The following is a 16,028-nucleotide window of genomic DNA, read 5'->3' on the forward strand; positions in this document are numbered from 1 at the left end:
CACCGCGCTCCTGGGCCGAGCCGGGGGGGGCGGGAGGACGGGAGGGGGCAGCGCGCATGCGTGCAGCGCCGCGAGGCTGAGTGAGGAGAGGTGCGCATGCGGGAAAACGGCGGGGTGAGAGTGCGTTGGGCAACCGTGCCAGTGCGCAAGCGCAACGGCGCCGGGGACGGTTTGACTCGGGTGCCCCCTGGTGGCAGCCGCCTCTCCTCTGCTCGCAGCTCTCGCCTTTCGCGCATCGCTTGTCCTGTGCCCCGCACTGCGGTTCGGTGCTGTGCCCGCGGAGGTGAGGTGAACCCGGGGCAAGGCCTGAAGCCGATGTGGCACAGGGCTGAGGTGGCTGCCTGAACCCATCGCCATAGAGAGCTGTGTGGGGTGTGAGGGGTTGGTGCGGGGCCATGACTTCTTCGGACGTGGGGAGTTGAATGTGGGATCCTTCCTGGATCTTGCAATCGTGTGACTTGTCAGCTGTTGAGGGATACAGCACAGCAAGGATGGCAAGAAGGAGCCAGCCCTGCTGTTGCACTGCGTGCCGTTTCTACCCCTGCAGAATCCCTGCAGTAGGAGTGAGACAGACATTTGCTCATGGGAGCTATGAGCCAGGCATATCAGTGACACATAACACAGCAATGGCACAGTAGCTGAGTGCTCATGGCTCTGTTCTGCAGTGCCCATGTGACAGTGGTTCTGTTGGCAGCTGGATGCAGAACAAAACACCCCCTCTGTCATCTCGCTGAGCCAGTCACTGCTGACTCACGACCAAACGATCTTTGAACCGCTACAGGAATAGCTAGGGACATTATCTCCTGCCCGCAGCGTCTTGGTGGAACGAGCCAAGGAGCAAGGCGGCGGCTGCTGCTGGTGTCAAGCGGGCCTGGAGGCTCTGGAGCCTTGTTCCTCTAATTCTAAGAGCCTGAAAGAAAGCACCGCCGTGTTGCGGCGGGCGCTGACCGTGCCCAGACCCGGCAGAGGGCGGATGCGGGAGCCGGACGCGGACTAGCCGGACGGCTCTCTGCCCTGTCTGGGAGACCCGCCTCTCAGCAGCTGATAGGTTGCCTCAAAGCCCCGCCTCCCCTGATTGGCCATACCCCTCCCTCCCTGTGCATTATGGGAATTGCTGTTTGTTGTTGACGTTGGGGCTGGGGTTCGGTGCGTTTGGGTCCTACATTTCCCATCAGCCTCTGCTGGCAGCCCCGGGGGGGGGAGGGAGGGAGAAGAGAGGCGAGGCTTGCTCATCCGGGTCCTTTAGCGTCTGGGCAGACCGCCCAATCAACGCGCAGCGAGGGCGTGCTCTGGGCGCTGATTGGTCCATTCGGACAACACGAGCCCCGTTTGAAATCCGCTAACGGCGGCGGGCAGAGGCCCCGCGCTCGGCGGCTGCGGCGCTGAGGTGAGTGGAAGCGGAGGGGAACCGGGGGTGAAGCGGCCTCACGGGGCTGTCCGTGGCCGCAGCCTCTCCTCGCGTCCTCCCCGCTTCATGAGTGCGTCTCGGTAACGGCGTCCCGGGTCGCTGTTCTCCTCTGGGTCCCTTTGACCACATTTTGGGAGTAGGCCGTGGCCAGGCGCTGTGGGGCTGGGAACGGCTCCGGGAGGAGAAACCTGTGCCTGAGATGGGGAAATAAAGGGCTTTGCTGCTTTGTAATGGGATCTCAGTCCTCAGAAAATAAGGAGCGGGAAAGGGGGGTGTGCCTCGGTAACAGAATGCTATCACGTCGGCTATTCTTTTTTTATTTGGACATCAGTTTATCTAATAATAAGCAGAGGTTACCCGCCTAAAAATAACGCTTGGTTCCTTCAGTGGCTGTTCTTAGAACGTGCCATCTCCGTGCCTCTCAGAGCTCGGGGGGTCTCATTTACGGAGTGTGAGGTGGCTGGGCTCTATTTTGGGCTGCTGGAAAGGGAGCAGCCCAGGGGAGCTTTAGGGCAGAGGCTGCTGGATCCTGACTCCTCTCGGGCTGCTGTGTGTGGCTCCTTCTGCCTCCAGCCCTGCTCTCTGCCTCAATCCAAGCATTACTCGATGGGATAATAACACTGCTCTGTGGTAGGGCAATGAATTCAGCGTCGATTCTGTGCTGCAGAAAAGCATGTTTTTCCCCCCTAACGCCCCCCCCCCCAGCTTTGAATGATGAAACTAAAGAAGAAAGAGAAGCTGCAAATCCAGAATTTAAGAATTCTCACCCCTACTCAGGAGAAAGCGAGGGTGTTGCTGGCTGCTGTCATCCTGCTGAGGAAGTTCAAGTGGCAGCTGTGTGGGGGGATAACCTCCCCCAAGCCTTTGGTGGCAGGATTGTATCTCTGGAGAAACAGTTTCCATGCCTTTATAATGCTTCAGTTTATATATGAGCCAGTAAAAAGCATCTGGGAACTTTGGGTTATCATGGGGAGCTTTGTGCTGTAGGAGAATGAAGAAGCTGCCAGGTTGAATTAAAGGAGTTGCCCTGTTAGTGCAGTGTTCTGTGATTAAATGGCAGTCAGCATTGAATTTGACAGCAAAAGGCACTGGAATCACTGCAGCAAACGGCTGTGTGTTGCCCTCAGCCCTGAGGGGGCTTCTTCTGCTTACTCCTGTTTGAATACATCGGATCTGTTTGGTTCCCAGTGGAATTCAGGATGTCCTTTTCACACGTCTGGTACATTTGGGTTCTTTTTGCCTTTCCAAACTGTAGGGAAACTGTTGGATCATGGCCCCAACCTCTGATTGACCACCTGAGGTGAGCACTGAGTCAGCTGTGGGAGCACAGGTGAAGGCAATTCACCTGTGTGATTGGAAAGGGTGGAGCCTGGCTGCACCTTTCCTAGACCCCATTTAAGTGCTGACTGCCATTGAGGAAGGATCCCTTTCTGGAGATTGCTCCTCATGGAGATTCTTGTGAGCCTACAACGCTGGTGGGCATTTCCATTTATCTCTGCTTATCTTTTCCAACGTGATAATCTTAGTAGCCTAACTTCTTTGTATACTTATTGATCATCCAATACTTTACAACATCTGCATGCTTACTGATCTTACACAAACTTAGTAGGATCTTAGAGGAAGTAACATGTACAGCTTATGAAGCTCCAAAGGTGAACTTTCATATGGTGGTGTTCCAAATGGACCAGAGGACAAGACAGCAGGAAAGAACAGATTTTCCCTGCGCCCTCTTTCTTCTAGCACTGAACCCCTCCAAATGGGGGCCTCTTGTGGTTAGATCACAATTGTGTAGCTGAAGCATCCCCTTAGCACATGCTTGGTGCTGTACTGCAGCCAGATCAGTGCTGTGCAGGTGTCACCCAAGTTGCTCCTCTCTGGCCTCATCCAGCCAAAACGTTCCTGGCAAGAAATTCACAACTGCAATGAGATAAAGACTCTGAGCACATCTGTGATGGAATCACGTCAGCGTTTTAAAGCTAATTTGGATTAGAGTGAGGTGTGAAGTTATTCTAAAATACCCATTGCACTTGCTGTTGGATCAGTCTTATTCTGGGATAGGAATGCTTGTTCCAATTTAGCTTAATCCTTTATCAAAGCCAACTAATCCAAACCAGGCTGAGGCACTCTTCTGGAACGTGCCGAAGTGTAGTTACTCAAAAGAAACCTGATGTGTAGAGAAGCCCATGGTCTGTTCACCTTCGCAGATACGGCTTTGCTGCTCTGTACAGAAGCTGAATGGGGTCATGGCTATGTGTAGCTTATTTACGTCAGTCAGGACAGCGCAACTAGAAAGAGAATTACAGTTTTAGTCTTGCAGTCACTTTCACCAAATGAATTTGGGCTGTTCTTGAAAGCAAGGGGACTGGATCTTTGCTCTGTACTGCTGTTCTTGAGTTAGGGTGGTGTGAACCGGGCACAAACCGTGCTGAGCCACCCTGCAGAACGGGGCTCTGTGTACCTGTAATGGCAATTCCTCAGCCTAAGACCTGGGGGATGTGTAGGGAGTTATGAGGAGGATGCTGTGAGTTCACCTGACTGAAGCACAGGCTCTCTGGGCTTCGTTCAGAATAACTTGACCGTGCAAAAGAGTTGGAGTACAAAACCGTGGTATTGGTGCACTCTTGTTTCCATGGCTGATGATTCAGTTCAGACCGGGGTGGGGAGGGGAAGGGCTCAGTGATGAGGCACTCCTGCATTGCTTGAGCCATGGAAGAAATACAGACTTTATGCAGCAAAAAAATTGGAAACAATTTGGCTTGTGGGAGGTGTTGCAGCCCAGCAGCAGCGAGCAGTGGAAACAAGTAGCTGTGAAACACGATCCCTGCAGCTCCAGCTTGGTAGACTGACCGGAGGGTGAGGGGAGAATGCAGATGACGCATTTGATTTTTAAAAAAGTGGGTAGTGTTGACAGAAACCCTATCTTGATTAAGGGTGGTAGGAAAGCATTAAATTCCAGCCATGTCTTGAGCTCGATTACAGTTGGTTTTGGCTCAGATTCTTCACTTTGCCTTCTTTGGATCTTACCTTGACGTCTTCAGTCGTGGAGGTGATGCTTCTGTGATGGCATTCTTCCCCTTACAATGGCTGTGCTGGGGCACTGCAGGCTTCTCAGTGCTGCTCCTTTGGAAGGTGTAAGGCTGCGGTTAGAGGCAGCAGTGATACCTCCTAGGCGCTGCTTTAATTTACTCTTAAGCTCCAGTTTCTGCAGCTCGTTGCTTAGGGGGAGCTGTGTGGGCTCTGCCTGGACCAATGGCTGAGGCTTTAGAATTTGTGGGATGTGAATATTTTGTTTTGGAGTTGGTTGGACTCCAAAAAGCAATGTTCAGGGGATTTCCTTTGGGAGTGTTTTATAACATAACCACAAGGCAAAGCCCTGGAGGATAAGTGAGGCATTATAAAATCATTTAAAAGAAGAAAGGCCTTTGCAGAAAGCTTTTGTAGTTCCAATTTGCGGATTTATTACTTAGTTGCTCTCCTTATTCCTGTTCCCTTGTATTTAATAACACTTGTTGACATAAGGACTCATTCTGCTGTCATTGCTCTCCTAATTAACTGCAGGGACTGATCTTGACGCTCTCCTACTACTTGGTCTGTTTACAGCCTGGCCAGCCTCTCAGCAGAGTTCCATGGGACTTGCCAGCAACCCAGTTCTGACTTCTTCCTGCTTATTGCTCTATGACAATGCTTTGCAGAACTCTCTTCTGTTTTGGAAACCAGTATTCTCACTAATGGAGCTTCTTTGTGTTACTAGCTCTTGTTTGTAGCGTTTCAGAGGAGAAAGGCAGAGCTCTGCTGTGCTCTGGAATCCAGCTCGTTGTCAGCCTTTTGCTCTATGAACCCATATCTGGTAACTGTAAGAACAAGTCCTCTTTGCTGTGTGTGGTGAGGGAGGAAAGAACAGACTGGTCACTGTCTGAAAAAGCTTGGTACTTTACTTCCTTGTGGAAATACATTTCTAGCCCTGACAGGTACAAAGAAAAATTTTGCAGTGTAGCCTTCTTGATGTTTTTGAACCTGTGCTGCTTGGGAGCCCTCCTGTCCTAAGGCTGTGAATTGCAAGATGGGAAAAACGTACCAAAGAGATCTCTAGCATCTGTCTCTAGTACTAATGCAGGAGTGGACTCCTGTGCTGGGATCTGGTGTAAACAGACCAGATGTGACCAATTCTTGTTGTCTGAAGGGTTGTAGCGGTGCAGGTGGAGGCCTCCCCAGGGCAGTGTGAAGATGTCTCGCTCAGAATCTCGCTACTCCTTTGATGTCCCAAACCCCTGCATCAACTTTGCAACTTTAAGCGATGATGATGTACACAATGCAGACTCCTGGTTTGGTAAGTTGTTTCCAGCTCCTTGGTTCATTTTCTCTTTGGACGAGGGCTTGCTGTGATGCTTGTTTGGTTTCTGTGCCAGTGGATGAGTCATTATTGACTGCATCGTTCATCAAGCTTGGATTTTTTTTTTTTAATTCAAAATTAGATCATGATCTGTAACTTGTTAACATCATAATGGTATTCAGAGGAATTGTTATGGACTTCAGATATAGTGTATATAGTGAAAGTCTTCCCTTTCTTCACAGACCAGCAAGCCAACCTGGAGAATATCCCTCCTGCAGAAAATCTGGCAAAGGTCTTGCAGAACAGTCCTGCTTTTTCAAAGCCTCTCATTCTTTCTTCTCTCACATCACAAGGAATAACAAAGAGTAAGCTGGCACAAGATGGGGAGGAGGAGATAAATTTTGCTTGTTTTTCACTAGGGAAATGAAAAAGCCTCAGTTTGGCTATTTTGGGAGCATCTCCTTATATTGCTGTGTAGCAAAGTCTCGTGTGGCTTCATTTTTGCATTCTACTGTGTGTGTATGTGTGTGTATACGAGCTGATCTTTGTTATTGTTCTCAGGTGAAAGCTGTGAAGAGGATGGAGCAGAAGTATCAGAGACTGATGTGGTTCCTCAGAGTACTGTTGGATCCCTGACAAGCTGGAGGGCTCCTGCTGAGGCCCCTCAAAGGTGAAATACTAGTAGTTAGTTTGTGTGAAGATTGATAGCAGTGTGATTAAGCAGGTCCTTACTCTCAGTGTTTACAGTTCTAGCTGTTTCGGGGTTGTCCTGAGGGACTAATGCTCTCTAGCTCGAAGATTGTGTTTTGGGATAGCTGATCTGCTTGCTAAGCTGGAAGGGTAATCTCTAGGGGTGGAAATGTAATGCAGTGTCTCACATAGCTCTCAAATGAGACTCTGTGGCACTGGGAGCTTCTGGAATGTGAGGATATCTGAAACTGAGGTGACTTATAAAGTTTCTTTGTTTATGAGTTGGGCAGAACTTGTTGATGTGAATCAAGGGGTTGTGTACACTTGTATACACCGAAGACTTATGTTTATGGATTGTAAACTTAAGTCATTTATGCTGCATTTGGCTTGTTATATTAAGCACACAGCATGTTGGAGTTGGTAAGGCACTATCATAGTGTTGTACTGATGATGTGTTATTTGGACCTCGTGGGAAAGCTAACCTCTACTTTCTGTTCCTCTCCAGAGCAGGCAGAAAACCAGCTACAAAGCAAAGGAAAACACAGCAACGCAAACAGGCAGCTCGAGTCAAAGTGGAGAAAAATGATGTTGCATTGGCTAACAAGGAAGAGGCTCCACCTCTGAAAAAAATGAGAACGTATGTCATCAAAGCCCTTCTGTTTGGGGCTGAGAAAGGAAAATTGAAAATATTTCCTTTCAAAAGGATTTCCACTTGGCTGGAAGGGTTCTTAGGTTCTCAGAGCTGTTCTGAAGGTTAGGGGCAGGAGACCAAAGCCTGACTCCTGGATAGCGGTCTCATAGATGAGGGGAAATGTCTGCAAGACGTGAATTCAGTGCTCTGTTTAATGGTGAAGGTGTGAACGAAATGAGCCTGGGATTCTGAAGCTTTTTATTACGTACTCAGTGTCTGTCAGCTAACTGAAACTTGGCTTAACTTGTCTGACAGAAGGTCACCAGTTAGTCATGAGTGTTGGAGGAGTCACAGCTAAAATATTTATCAGGTTTGATTAGCTGAGATATTACTTATCGATAAGCTTAGGGCCAGGAAACTTTTTTTTTTTTCAAAGCCAGTTTTGCAAACAGTCATACCTAGATGAACTATAGTGCATTTACCTCCTCAGAAGGAAAAGCTTAAGTTCCAAAAACTCAGTAAATAATCTTTTCCCTTCTACAGCCGTAGTGTGCCAGGGAAAAGTAAACAGTCTGTACCTGGGCTGATGGTGAGGTAAGGACCATCTGGCATATCTTAACTCACTGGGTGTTGGGATGTTATGTGGGATGATGAGAGCTGCAGGTGATCCTTTGTTTAGAGCATTGTAGTCGGTGATTTGCCCTGACAACTTGTTACTTCAGTTCTAGCAGCAAGGAGAAGCTGACAGATGTATCCCCAAAGAAAGAGCTTTTGCATCATCCTGACCTGTCCCCAGCAAGAGGGAAAAACAAACTGACCGTGCCCTCCACACCAACAATGTTAAAGTATGTCATTTTCTGTGGCTGAAGCTTGTCTTTGCTGATGACAGCTGATTAAGGTGACAATCCTTGCTGTAGTGTTTCTAACTTCAGTTTAGCATGTAATGGCGTTGCACCTGGTAAATAGGAGATCAAGGCAGCAATGTTACAATGAAATATACTTCGCTGACTTTTCCTGTGCAAAGGAAAAGTTTCCCTTTAATTTTGAGGAGAAAAGAAGTTGTTCTGATCAAATATGCATGCCACAAATGGGTATGTGGGATGGCAGAGGGAACAAAATCCCAACAGGTGTTTTCTAAATAATCTATTTCTAGAAAGAACGGTGCTTCTGCAGTGATCTCAGAGATGAGCATGTTCCTGTGCACTAATATGCCAATAACCAGTGAAGGGAACATCTCAGTCTTTGATGTGCTTCTGCAGGAGGACCAATACTGCTGGCAAGCTGAAGAGTACAGAGGAGCAGGAGTTGGAAAAGATGCAGCAGCTGCAGCGGGAGGTGATGGAGCTGCGAAAGAAGAATGAGGAGTCCCTAAAGGCAGCTATTGCTGGAACAGGTGAGCTCCAGCTAAATTGCAAGCTGACCCTATACTGGGCTCATTGGGAGAGTGCTGCATGAAGCTGTACAAGTATTTTTTGGAAAGCAAACATTCCAGACTTTGTACTACATGTTATGGTTTAGGTGGCTTTTAATGTACATTTCTCCTTAAACTTTCTGGAAACAAAGTTTTATTTTGTCATGTTTTGAAAGATTCTAAATAAGTTCTTTAAAAACTACATCAGCTATTAGGAAATTAAATGTTTTCTTTTTTTTCCCCTTCCTAAAAAAGTCTTCCTCTGATCCTATCCCAAAAGGTTTCCAGTCCTCACATGCTCTTCTTCCCTAGGACAACCTGTGAAGAGAGCTGTTGGTCAAGTAACAAAGCCAGTTGACTTCCATTTCTGCACAGAGAATAGAATTAAACAACATGTGGAAAGCCAGCCTGAGAAGGAGTACAAGGAAGTGGATTTTGCAGCAGTACTGAGGAAGCATCCTCCTTCTCCAGTAAGAACCTGAGTATTGCCAGCCCTCAGCTGACCAATTCTGCACACCACTTTTCTCTTTCCTTTGTTTTGCTTTTGCAACACATGTTGCTGGTATCTCTCAGCTGGTAAATTCTTAAGAGAGGTGAGAACTGTACATATGTAACTGTTAGCTTACTGTATGCCTGCACTGCACGAGATGCTAAAGATGCTTTTGAAAAGCTGGATCCTTCAGTATTGGATCTATTAGCTGCTACACGTTATGCTTCAGTCTTCTACCTTGTACAGTTTTTGATATGACTATCATGCATGCTCAGAGGTTTATATGTCATATTAAAGTGTTGTCCCTTTTTAAATAAGGGGAAGGAATGGAAGCTTCCTTCACTCTCTGATTCACAATCTCTTTCTGTTAAATGGCTGTAATGACTGCAGTCTTTTTTTTTTCCTCCAGATGCGAATGCCGAAGGGACCCACTGTCCCCAAACCTTTCAATCTGTCCACGGGAAGCAAAAGAAAACTGGAAGATACCTCATCAGAGTATGTGTCCCTTGCTCAGCAGGTTGAAGCATTCCAGAAACGCACACCCTCTCGTTACCATTTGAGGAGCAGGAAATCTGATGAAGGTAAGCAAACCTATAAATGTACAGCCAGGAAACTGCACAGAGACTCTCTGCTTACTCTGCTGGGCAAGCAGTCTATCTGTTGCAGGCCATGCCATTAACTGCTCAGCTCTGTTACTTGAATTTTAGGCCCAGCTCCAGCAAAGCCAGTGAAAGCTCGACTTACCAACCCTAAAACACCAGTGCTTCAAACAAAGCACCGCTTCAGACCTGTTGCCTGCAAGAGTGCAGCAGAACTAGAAGCAGAGGAAATTGAGAAAATTCAACAGTAAGTAAAGGCTGGTTCTGATCCTCTGAGAGAACTGCTTGTCACTGGAACAAAATGCTGTGTCTTAAGACCCCTTTTTTGTGTATGTATGTGTAAAAGAACAAGTACCATAAAAACATTTCAGCTTCTCCTAGGTGTCATGCACAATCCTGTGGTAGTTAATGTAAGGATGTAAAAGTAGCCAACTTATTTTGAAGAAGAGAGCCTTCAAGAAGAGATGATTGTTGAGTGCAGCTTATGATTAGTAAAGCAAATCTGATATAGCAATGATATATAATCAGCATAGAGTTTAAAACTCTCCTGTAAACTAAATTTTGGAATGCAATCCATAAGGTGGTCCTTGAAGTCTTGCTTTTTCAAAAAGCAAAGGAGTTACTAACTAAAGCTGCACACAAAGCAATGTATATATGTGGCACAATTGCTTATGTACCCAAATACTGCTGACTTATGCCATGAAAAGCCATTTGCTAGAAGCTGCATGCGATGTGTCGGTGACTGTCTGTCATTCCTGTGTAGGTACAAATTCAAAGCACGAGAGCTCGATCACAAAATCTTGGAGGGTGGGCCAATCCTGCCCAAGAAACCCCCTGTGAAGGAACTCACACAGCCAATTGGCTTTGAGTTGGAAATAGAGAAAAGAATTCAGGACCGTGAGAATAAGAAACAGCAGGAAGAAGAGCATTTCAAATTTCATTCCAGGCCATGTCCAACTAAAATCCTAGAGGATGTTGTGGTAAGTTTAGTAATACCCAAGAATTAGGGCTGAGGTGACAATTAGCTTTGAAGTGTCCTTAGCCATGTTTCATTATGTATTTAATTGTCTTCAGTAAATGCTATCTGTAATTAAGAACAGCAATGAATGCAGAGTGCAATATGTAAGGCTGCTTCTGTGGCATTTTTTTTTGTTGATTTGAGTTGGCTCTTTTCTGTCTTTCTTGAACAGGGTGTTCCAGAGAAGAAAGTGCTTCCTGTTACTGTACCCAAGTCTCCAGTCTTTGCCTTGAAAAGCAGAACCCGAATGACTAGCAGGGATGAAGAAAAGGTAACTGTGGATGTGCTGTTGTAAAGCCTTCCTCTTCCTCTGTCGTGACTGCCTCAGTCATCCTGTCAAATGTTTGCTTGTTGGTGTGATGCTCTGGTTTGGCTAGCTCCTTTCCTCCTGCTAGGCAGCCCCCACTGGGCACCTTTCTTGGTGCCATTCTTTGCTAAAGACTTAATTACTGCTACTCATTTTCCAGAAAATGAATTCTCTTACAGAAGAACCGAATTTTTAAAACATGAGGACACTGCCTAGGCTGTTTGATGCATTGCCTCTACAAATGAGGAAAGTAAACTGCTTACAGTGCCAGAGAATAAAGGATATTGGCTTTCTCTACTTGATTGAGAAGGACAGATATTGCACTTGAACTTCCCTTTCTGCTTAGTCGCTGTCTCGCTTCAATTACTGAAGGAGATGGTTCAGATTATATATGCCCAGAGTTAGATTAAGAGCTAAATCAGGCATCAAATGTTGTCCAACCATGCCTGTAAATTGGTGCTACTTGGTTTATTATTTTCTCGTAGTATCAAAAGTGTTTTCTTGATGTTATTCTGACCCTTACTACAGGGATTCTAGACTTTAGGGCCTGAGTTGTAACCTTTCTGCAAAGTGCTGTGTGTCAGATCCTAATACTGCTATCTCTTTAGGAAAAGGAGGTTGCCCCTGTGATCAAAGCTCACCCTATGCCACACTACGGAGTGCCTTTCAAACCTAAAATGCCAGAACAGAGGCATGTGGAAGTTTGCCCCTTCTCTTTTGATTCCCGTGACAGAGAGCGGCTAATACAAAAAGAGAAAAAAATAGAAGAATTGCAAAAGGAAGAGGTAAGAGCTAAAATTACCTTGTATTCCACCTCATAAGTAAAAAGGTTGTTGCAGGACTTCTTGCTGCTGTCTGTTAAGCATCCAAAGCTTTATGCATTTGCAGAAAGGGCAAGGAATATTTCAAGCTATTTCTTTCAGGTGCCAAAGTTCAAGGCGCTACCTCTACCTTATTTTGACCACGTGAAGCTGCCAGAAAAGAAGGTCAAAACCCCAACTCAGCCTGAGCCATTCAATCTACAGATTGATGAACGGGGAGCTGCCAAGCAACAGAGCTGGAAACAGCAGGTAGGATAACAAAGGTAACAGATATGAGCAGACTTAAAGTAGTTGGGGACGAGTTCAACTTCAGCACTTGAGATCAGGGTCTAAGTTTAATGGATTGTTCTGTACTTGGCATGAGATTTTATTATGAGTAAGGGACTGGTGATTTGGGTTTCTTTCACCCGTTACAGTGGGTGATGGGACTTACCATGACTGCATGAACAGCTGTGGGGTATTTGCTGAACAGCAACTATGTGCTGCTGAATCCCTTTGACCATCTCCGTGCTGAAGGATTTATTGATGTATGACTAATATATTGCTTTTCTCATGTCAAGTTTGCAGTGGAAACTTGAAGATTATCCTGGTCTGTGATCTGAAACTGTTCAAGGTTTTTTTTTCTTTTTTTTTCTGAAAGTAACTGGCAGGCAACAAGTGACACATCTTCTTGGCTTCAATAATGTTTTCTGTGCAAGTGATCCAATCTGAAGTCAGCCTGGCTTTTCCAGTGTCTGGAGTGCTGAATTCTGTGTGGGGGGGAAAGATGGTGTTTTTGTTATTCCTGGCACTTGATGGGTTCTCTTCTCATGCAGCTTAAAGAAGACTTGAAAAAGCAGAAGGAGGCAGCCTGTTTTAAAGCTCGTCCCAATGTAGTGGTGTACCAGGAGCCTTTTGTGCCTAAAAAGGAAAATAAGATGTTATCAGGTAGAGTACTTGCAACGTAGGCTTGGTTGGTAACTCAGAACTGATGCAATTAAAAGATGCTTAGCCTGCCTGATGCCTCTTTCTTTATCAGTGCAGCCAGTAGTGCTGTGCGCTTAACTAATTCCCTAACAGCTTGCCTCCCTAGGGAGTGTGGGGGAGTTTCCTCTCCGCTGCCCCCCTGGCCCACACTAACATGGCAGCTGTATTTAACAGCTATGCTACAATTGGCAGATGATTGATGTGTGTGCTAGCTTGGGATAAGGGTAAATAGTGTGCAAGGAGCTCCCTGTAGAGACAGATGGCATTTCTGCAGCAGCTGTCAGTCTTTTCTTCCCATTTGTAATGAGATGAATGCATCTACAACTTAGTTTACGTGGAGCTAGAAATTTCATAGGGTACAGGAGTCAAAAACTTGTTTGTACTAACAATTGTGTGCTTGCTCCTTCCTATGAGAACACCTGTGGCAGGGGTAACGTCTGCGTTAGTGCTACTCATGTTTAACTGTAAGCTTTTCCCTGGAACCCCAGAAGTGTCTACTAACTACCCTCACAAGATGAAGCACTCCACAGGGAGGCTGCTTCTTGATATTAGTACTGCTCTGCTTTACCTGACTGCCTTTGCACCAATGTTATTCCCTCTATTTCTAAACTTAGAGAGCCTTTCTGGTTCTGTAGTTCCTGAAAGCTTTGAGCTGGCAACAGAAAAAAGAGCTAAAGAGCGACAGGAGTTTGAAAAACGATTGGCAAACCTAGAAGCCAGAAGAGAGAAGCTTCAAGAACAAGTCAGACAGCAAGAAGAGGAACGTGAAAAGGAAGAAATTGCTAAGCTAAGACAAGAACTGGTAAGTGAACTCATTCTAAACGGGGACCCGAAGGAATGTGTGAGTACTAAGTGAGCTAATGTCAACGTTGAACTGCTTTAAGACTGTATTTTCAAGTCTCCCTGTCACAAACTGACTCCTTACTGATGTCCCAGCTTAAAAGTAAAAACTGAAAAAGTGGCTGAGGTGACTGATTTTGGAGCTGTGCGCGTGTGGAGTGGAATCATCTTAGTGAAACCCACAGCCTTGGTGTCTTGTGTGTTCCTCCAGTGAGCAAGGCAGATGTCTGCCTGCATCCCACTGACGTCTGGCCTGCGTGTTTCGGCTTCATCATAAACGCAACCGTTTTCTTCATGTCGCTGTTGGTTTTTCCAGGTTCACAAGGCAAACCCAATACGCAGATACCGCAGCGTAGAAGTGAAGCCCAGTGAGCAGCCACTGACCATGCCGAAATCTCCAAACTTCTCGGACAGATTCCGATGCTAACACGCATCCATGTGATAGCAGGAGGAGAGCACATGCTGCTCTGCACCCTTGACGTGCAGAGAAGGAGCAGCCGTTTGTATGTGGTTCCCCTCAGTCTCAACACCTATACTTGGCTCCATTATCGTTTGAGTGGTTTGACTCTATTTGAGGCAGATGGCAGAGGCACAGCATACTGAGAGCCATAAAGTCTCCGTGGCCTCATTGTTACATCTAGACATCTTAGTCTCCAAAGACTAAAGCAGGTTTTTATATTGTATACAAACATTGTGTACTTAAGCTAAATAAAAAATCATAATTTGACTGCTGTCTCTTGCTAGCAGGCTCAGTCTCATTCCAAGAGAGCTTTTCTTAAAGGACACTCTGAACCTGCGGGGATGTGCGCATCTGGAAGAGCTGCCTTGTCTTTGTACACCTAAGTATTGATTTCAGTTTGCTGTCTCTTAGGCTTTTACGATATATTAAGTTTGAGTCGTGTTGAATAATACAAGACTTCCACAAGCCAGCGTATTGTAGGTCTGTCATGATGTTTAGATGAATGCTGATATTTGTCTTGTCTTGCTTTAAAGTAGTTCTGTGTGTGGTAGAGCATTAAACCTTCTGCTGTTTTATAACTGAAGTCGTTCTATTTGGGGAACCAGTTAACTGGCAAATGACTCTTGCTGTTTTGCTGTCTCCCTGGCTTGTGCCAGCACAGCTATGTTGGCTAAAGATGCATTGTCTCCTGGCCAGTCTAACACAGCCAGCAAAACTAAATATAGACCAAATGGTCTAAGGTGCTAGAGAACAAAAATTGCAGCATTGTAAAGAGATGATCAAATCCAGATTAAAGTTTACTGAGAATGCTCCCTTAGCATCATGGTAGAATTTCAAGGCGTGTAAGACTGCAGGCTTTTCCTTTCTCTTAAGAAATGATAGGGGCGGGAAATCCTACGAGGGCTAAACTGAAAGCTGAACATTTACTGTACCTGGAGATTCTTGTTTGGATGTGGGTGTGTGTTCTCTGAAGTACTGTGCAGTTAGAAGGCGACTGAGGGACTGGAGAAGAGATTTTTGTGTGGGTGAATGACACTGCCACGTGGTCTGCAGGACGCAAGAGGAACGTGTAAGTGTACTCCTCATCAAATCTTCCTGAAAATGCTCAGATCTGCATGGCTCTCCCTGACCAAAGGTGTGCAGACTTTTCTCAGTGTGCCGTAAGCTTACCGCTGTCGCAGTGGAGCTATTCCATCTGAGCTGCCAGACAGAGAAATTGGGACTTTGAATGTGCAACCAAGAAACTTCTCCAGCCCCCAGTGCCGGTTCCTGTGAAGCAGGCAGTGTGTGGGCTGCTGGAGCCGTAAATATTCGTGGCAAGGCAGGGGGAAACCTGAATGCTGATGAGCTGTGGAAGAATGTGAAGGCAAGCAGGATAACGAGGCTGCTGAGCTGCAGCAGACATCAATCCCTGAATGATGGAGCAACTGTGTTTCCGTGACGGCCTTACATGGCTTCTGCTTTGGACTTGAGAAAGGGGTCGTATGCCCAACAGCTTGCCATTTTTTTCCAACTATATCACTGGGGCTAATAAAAGATATTACCTCTTCCTGCAGACATGGCCTCTTATATTCCCCATATACTGCAAACTTGGTGAAAGAGGGCCTGGAGCTGCCATGCTGCATGGGGCAGCAGGCAGTGCTGCTGAATGGGGTGCAAAATCTTAAGCTGCTCTCTTAATTAGGAGGAAAGCATCCACCTGCTGGAAAACACTTCCTGCTTGAAAGCAATAAATGCTGGGTGTTCTGGGGGGGCTGCGTGCCAGGGAGGAAGAGGCAGAAACACAAAGTTCATCAGCTTTGAGCGTGCATGGAGGGTGAGTGGGACTGGGAGTAGGAATAATGATGGGGAGCTGGGGCGGCGTGAAATTCTAGCATAAAATCTCCAGCGTTGTTTTTCTAAGTCCTGTCATTTCTGTGGAGTAATTTGCTGAACTCACACTAGAGCTGGAACTAAAGGCAATGTTTTCCTGGGCTTTATGTTGAAGGGTAGCTGAGAACAGGAGGATTTTATCAGCTGGCAAAGAGGATCCTGACTAAAATGGCTTTGTTACGCTG

General features: G+C 46.3%; 1 protein-coding gene across 5 annotated transcripts; it reads left to right on the forward strand.

The window, feature by feature from the left end:
* The first annotated feature begins 176 nt into the window (after positions 1-176).
* Positions 177-15,526, forward strand: TPX2 (TPX2 microtubule nucleation factor). Of its 5 annotated transcripts, none has more exons than XM_019622349.2 (18): positions 177-283; positions 5,589-5,735; positions 5,981-6,103; positions 6,300-6,408; positions 6,934-7,065; positions 7,603-7,653; positions 7,782-7,904; positions 8,319-8,452; positions 8,783-8,940; positions 9,370-9,541; positions 9,668-9,806; positions 10,323-10,539; positions 10,750-10,848; positions 11,493-11,669; positions 11,808-11,954; positions 12,521-12,632; positions 13,286-13,473; positions 13,828-15,526. In XM_019622349.2, exons 2-18 carry the CDS (start codon positions 5,633-5,635, stop codon positions 13,936-13,938), a joined length of 2,295 nt encoding a protein of 764 aa, XP_019477894.1. In that variant the 5' UTR covers positions 177-283; positions 5,589-5,632; the 3' UTR covers positions 13,939-15,526. The 5 variants fall into 5 exon arrangements, with proteins under 5 accessions (XP_019477894.1, XP_019477893.1, XP_019477895.1 ...); XM_019622348.1 differs by lacking the exon at positions 177-283 and adding an exon at positions 1,283-1,387; XM_019622350.1 differs by lacking the exon at positions 177-283 and adding an exon at positions 1,283-1,387 and having other exon boundaries at positions 13,307-13,473.
* Positions 15,527-16,028: the final 502 nt, after the last annotated feature.

This window comes from Meleagris gallopavo, chromosome 22 (genome assembly GCF_000146605.3).
Source record: "Meleagris gallopavo isolate NT-WF06-2002-E0010 breed Aviagen turkey brand Nicholas breeding stock chromosome 22, Turkey_5.1, whole genome shotgun sequence".
NCBI classification, from domain to species: Eukaryota; Metazoa; Chordata; class Aves; order Galliformes; family Phasianidae; genus Meleagris; species Meleagris gallopavo.

Bases quoted from the DNA above. Each gene is read 5' to 3' on its own strand.
- TPX2 (XM_019622349.2), top strand. From the start codon at position 5,633: ATGTCTCGCTCAGAATCTCGCTACTCCTTTGATGTCCCAAACCCCTGC. The intron at 10,849-11,492 runs GTAACTGTGGAT...CTATCTCTTTAG, and splicing joins CTAGCAGGGATGAAGAAAAG to GAAAAGGAGGTTGCCCCTGT. The intron at 12,633-13,285 runs GTAGAGTACTTG...TTCTAAACTTAG, and splicing joins GGAAAATAAGATGTTATCAG to AGAGCCTTTCTGGTTCTGTA.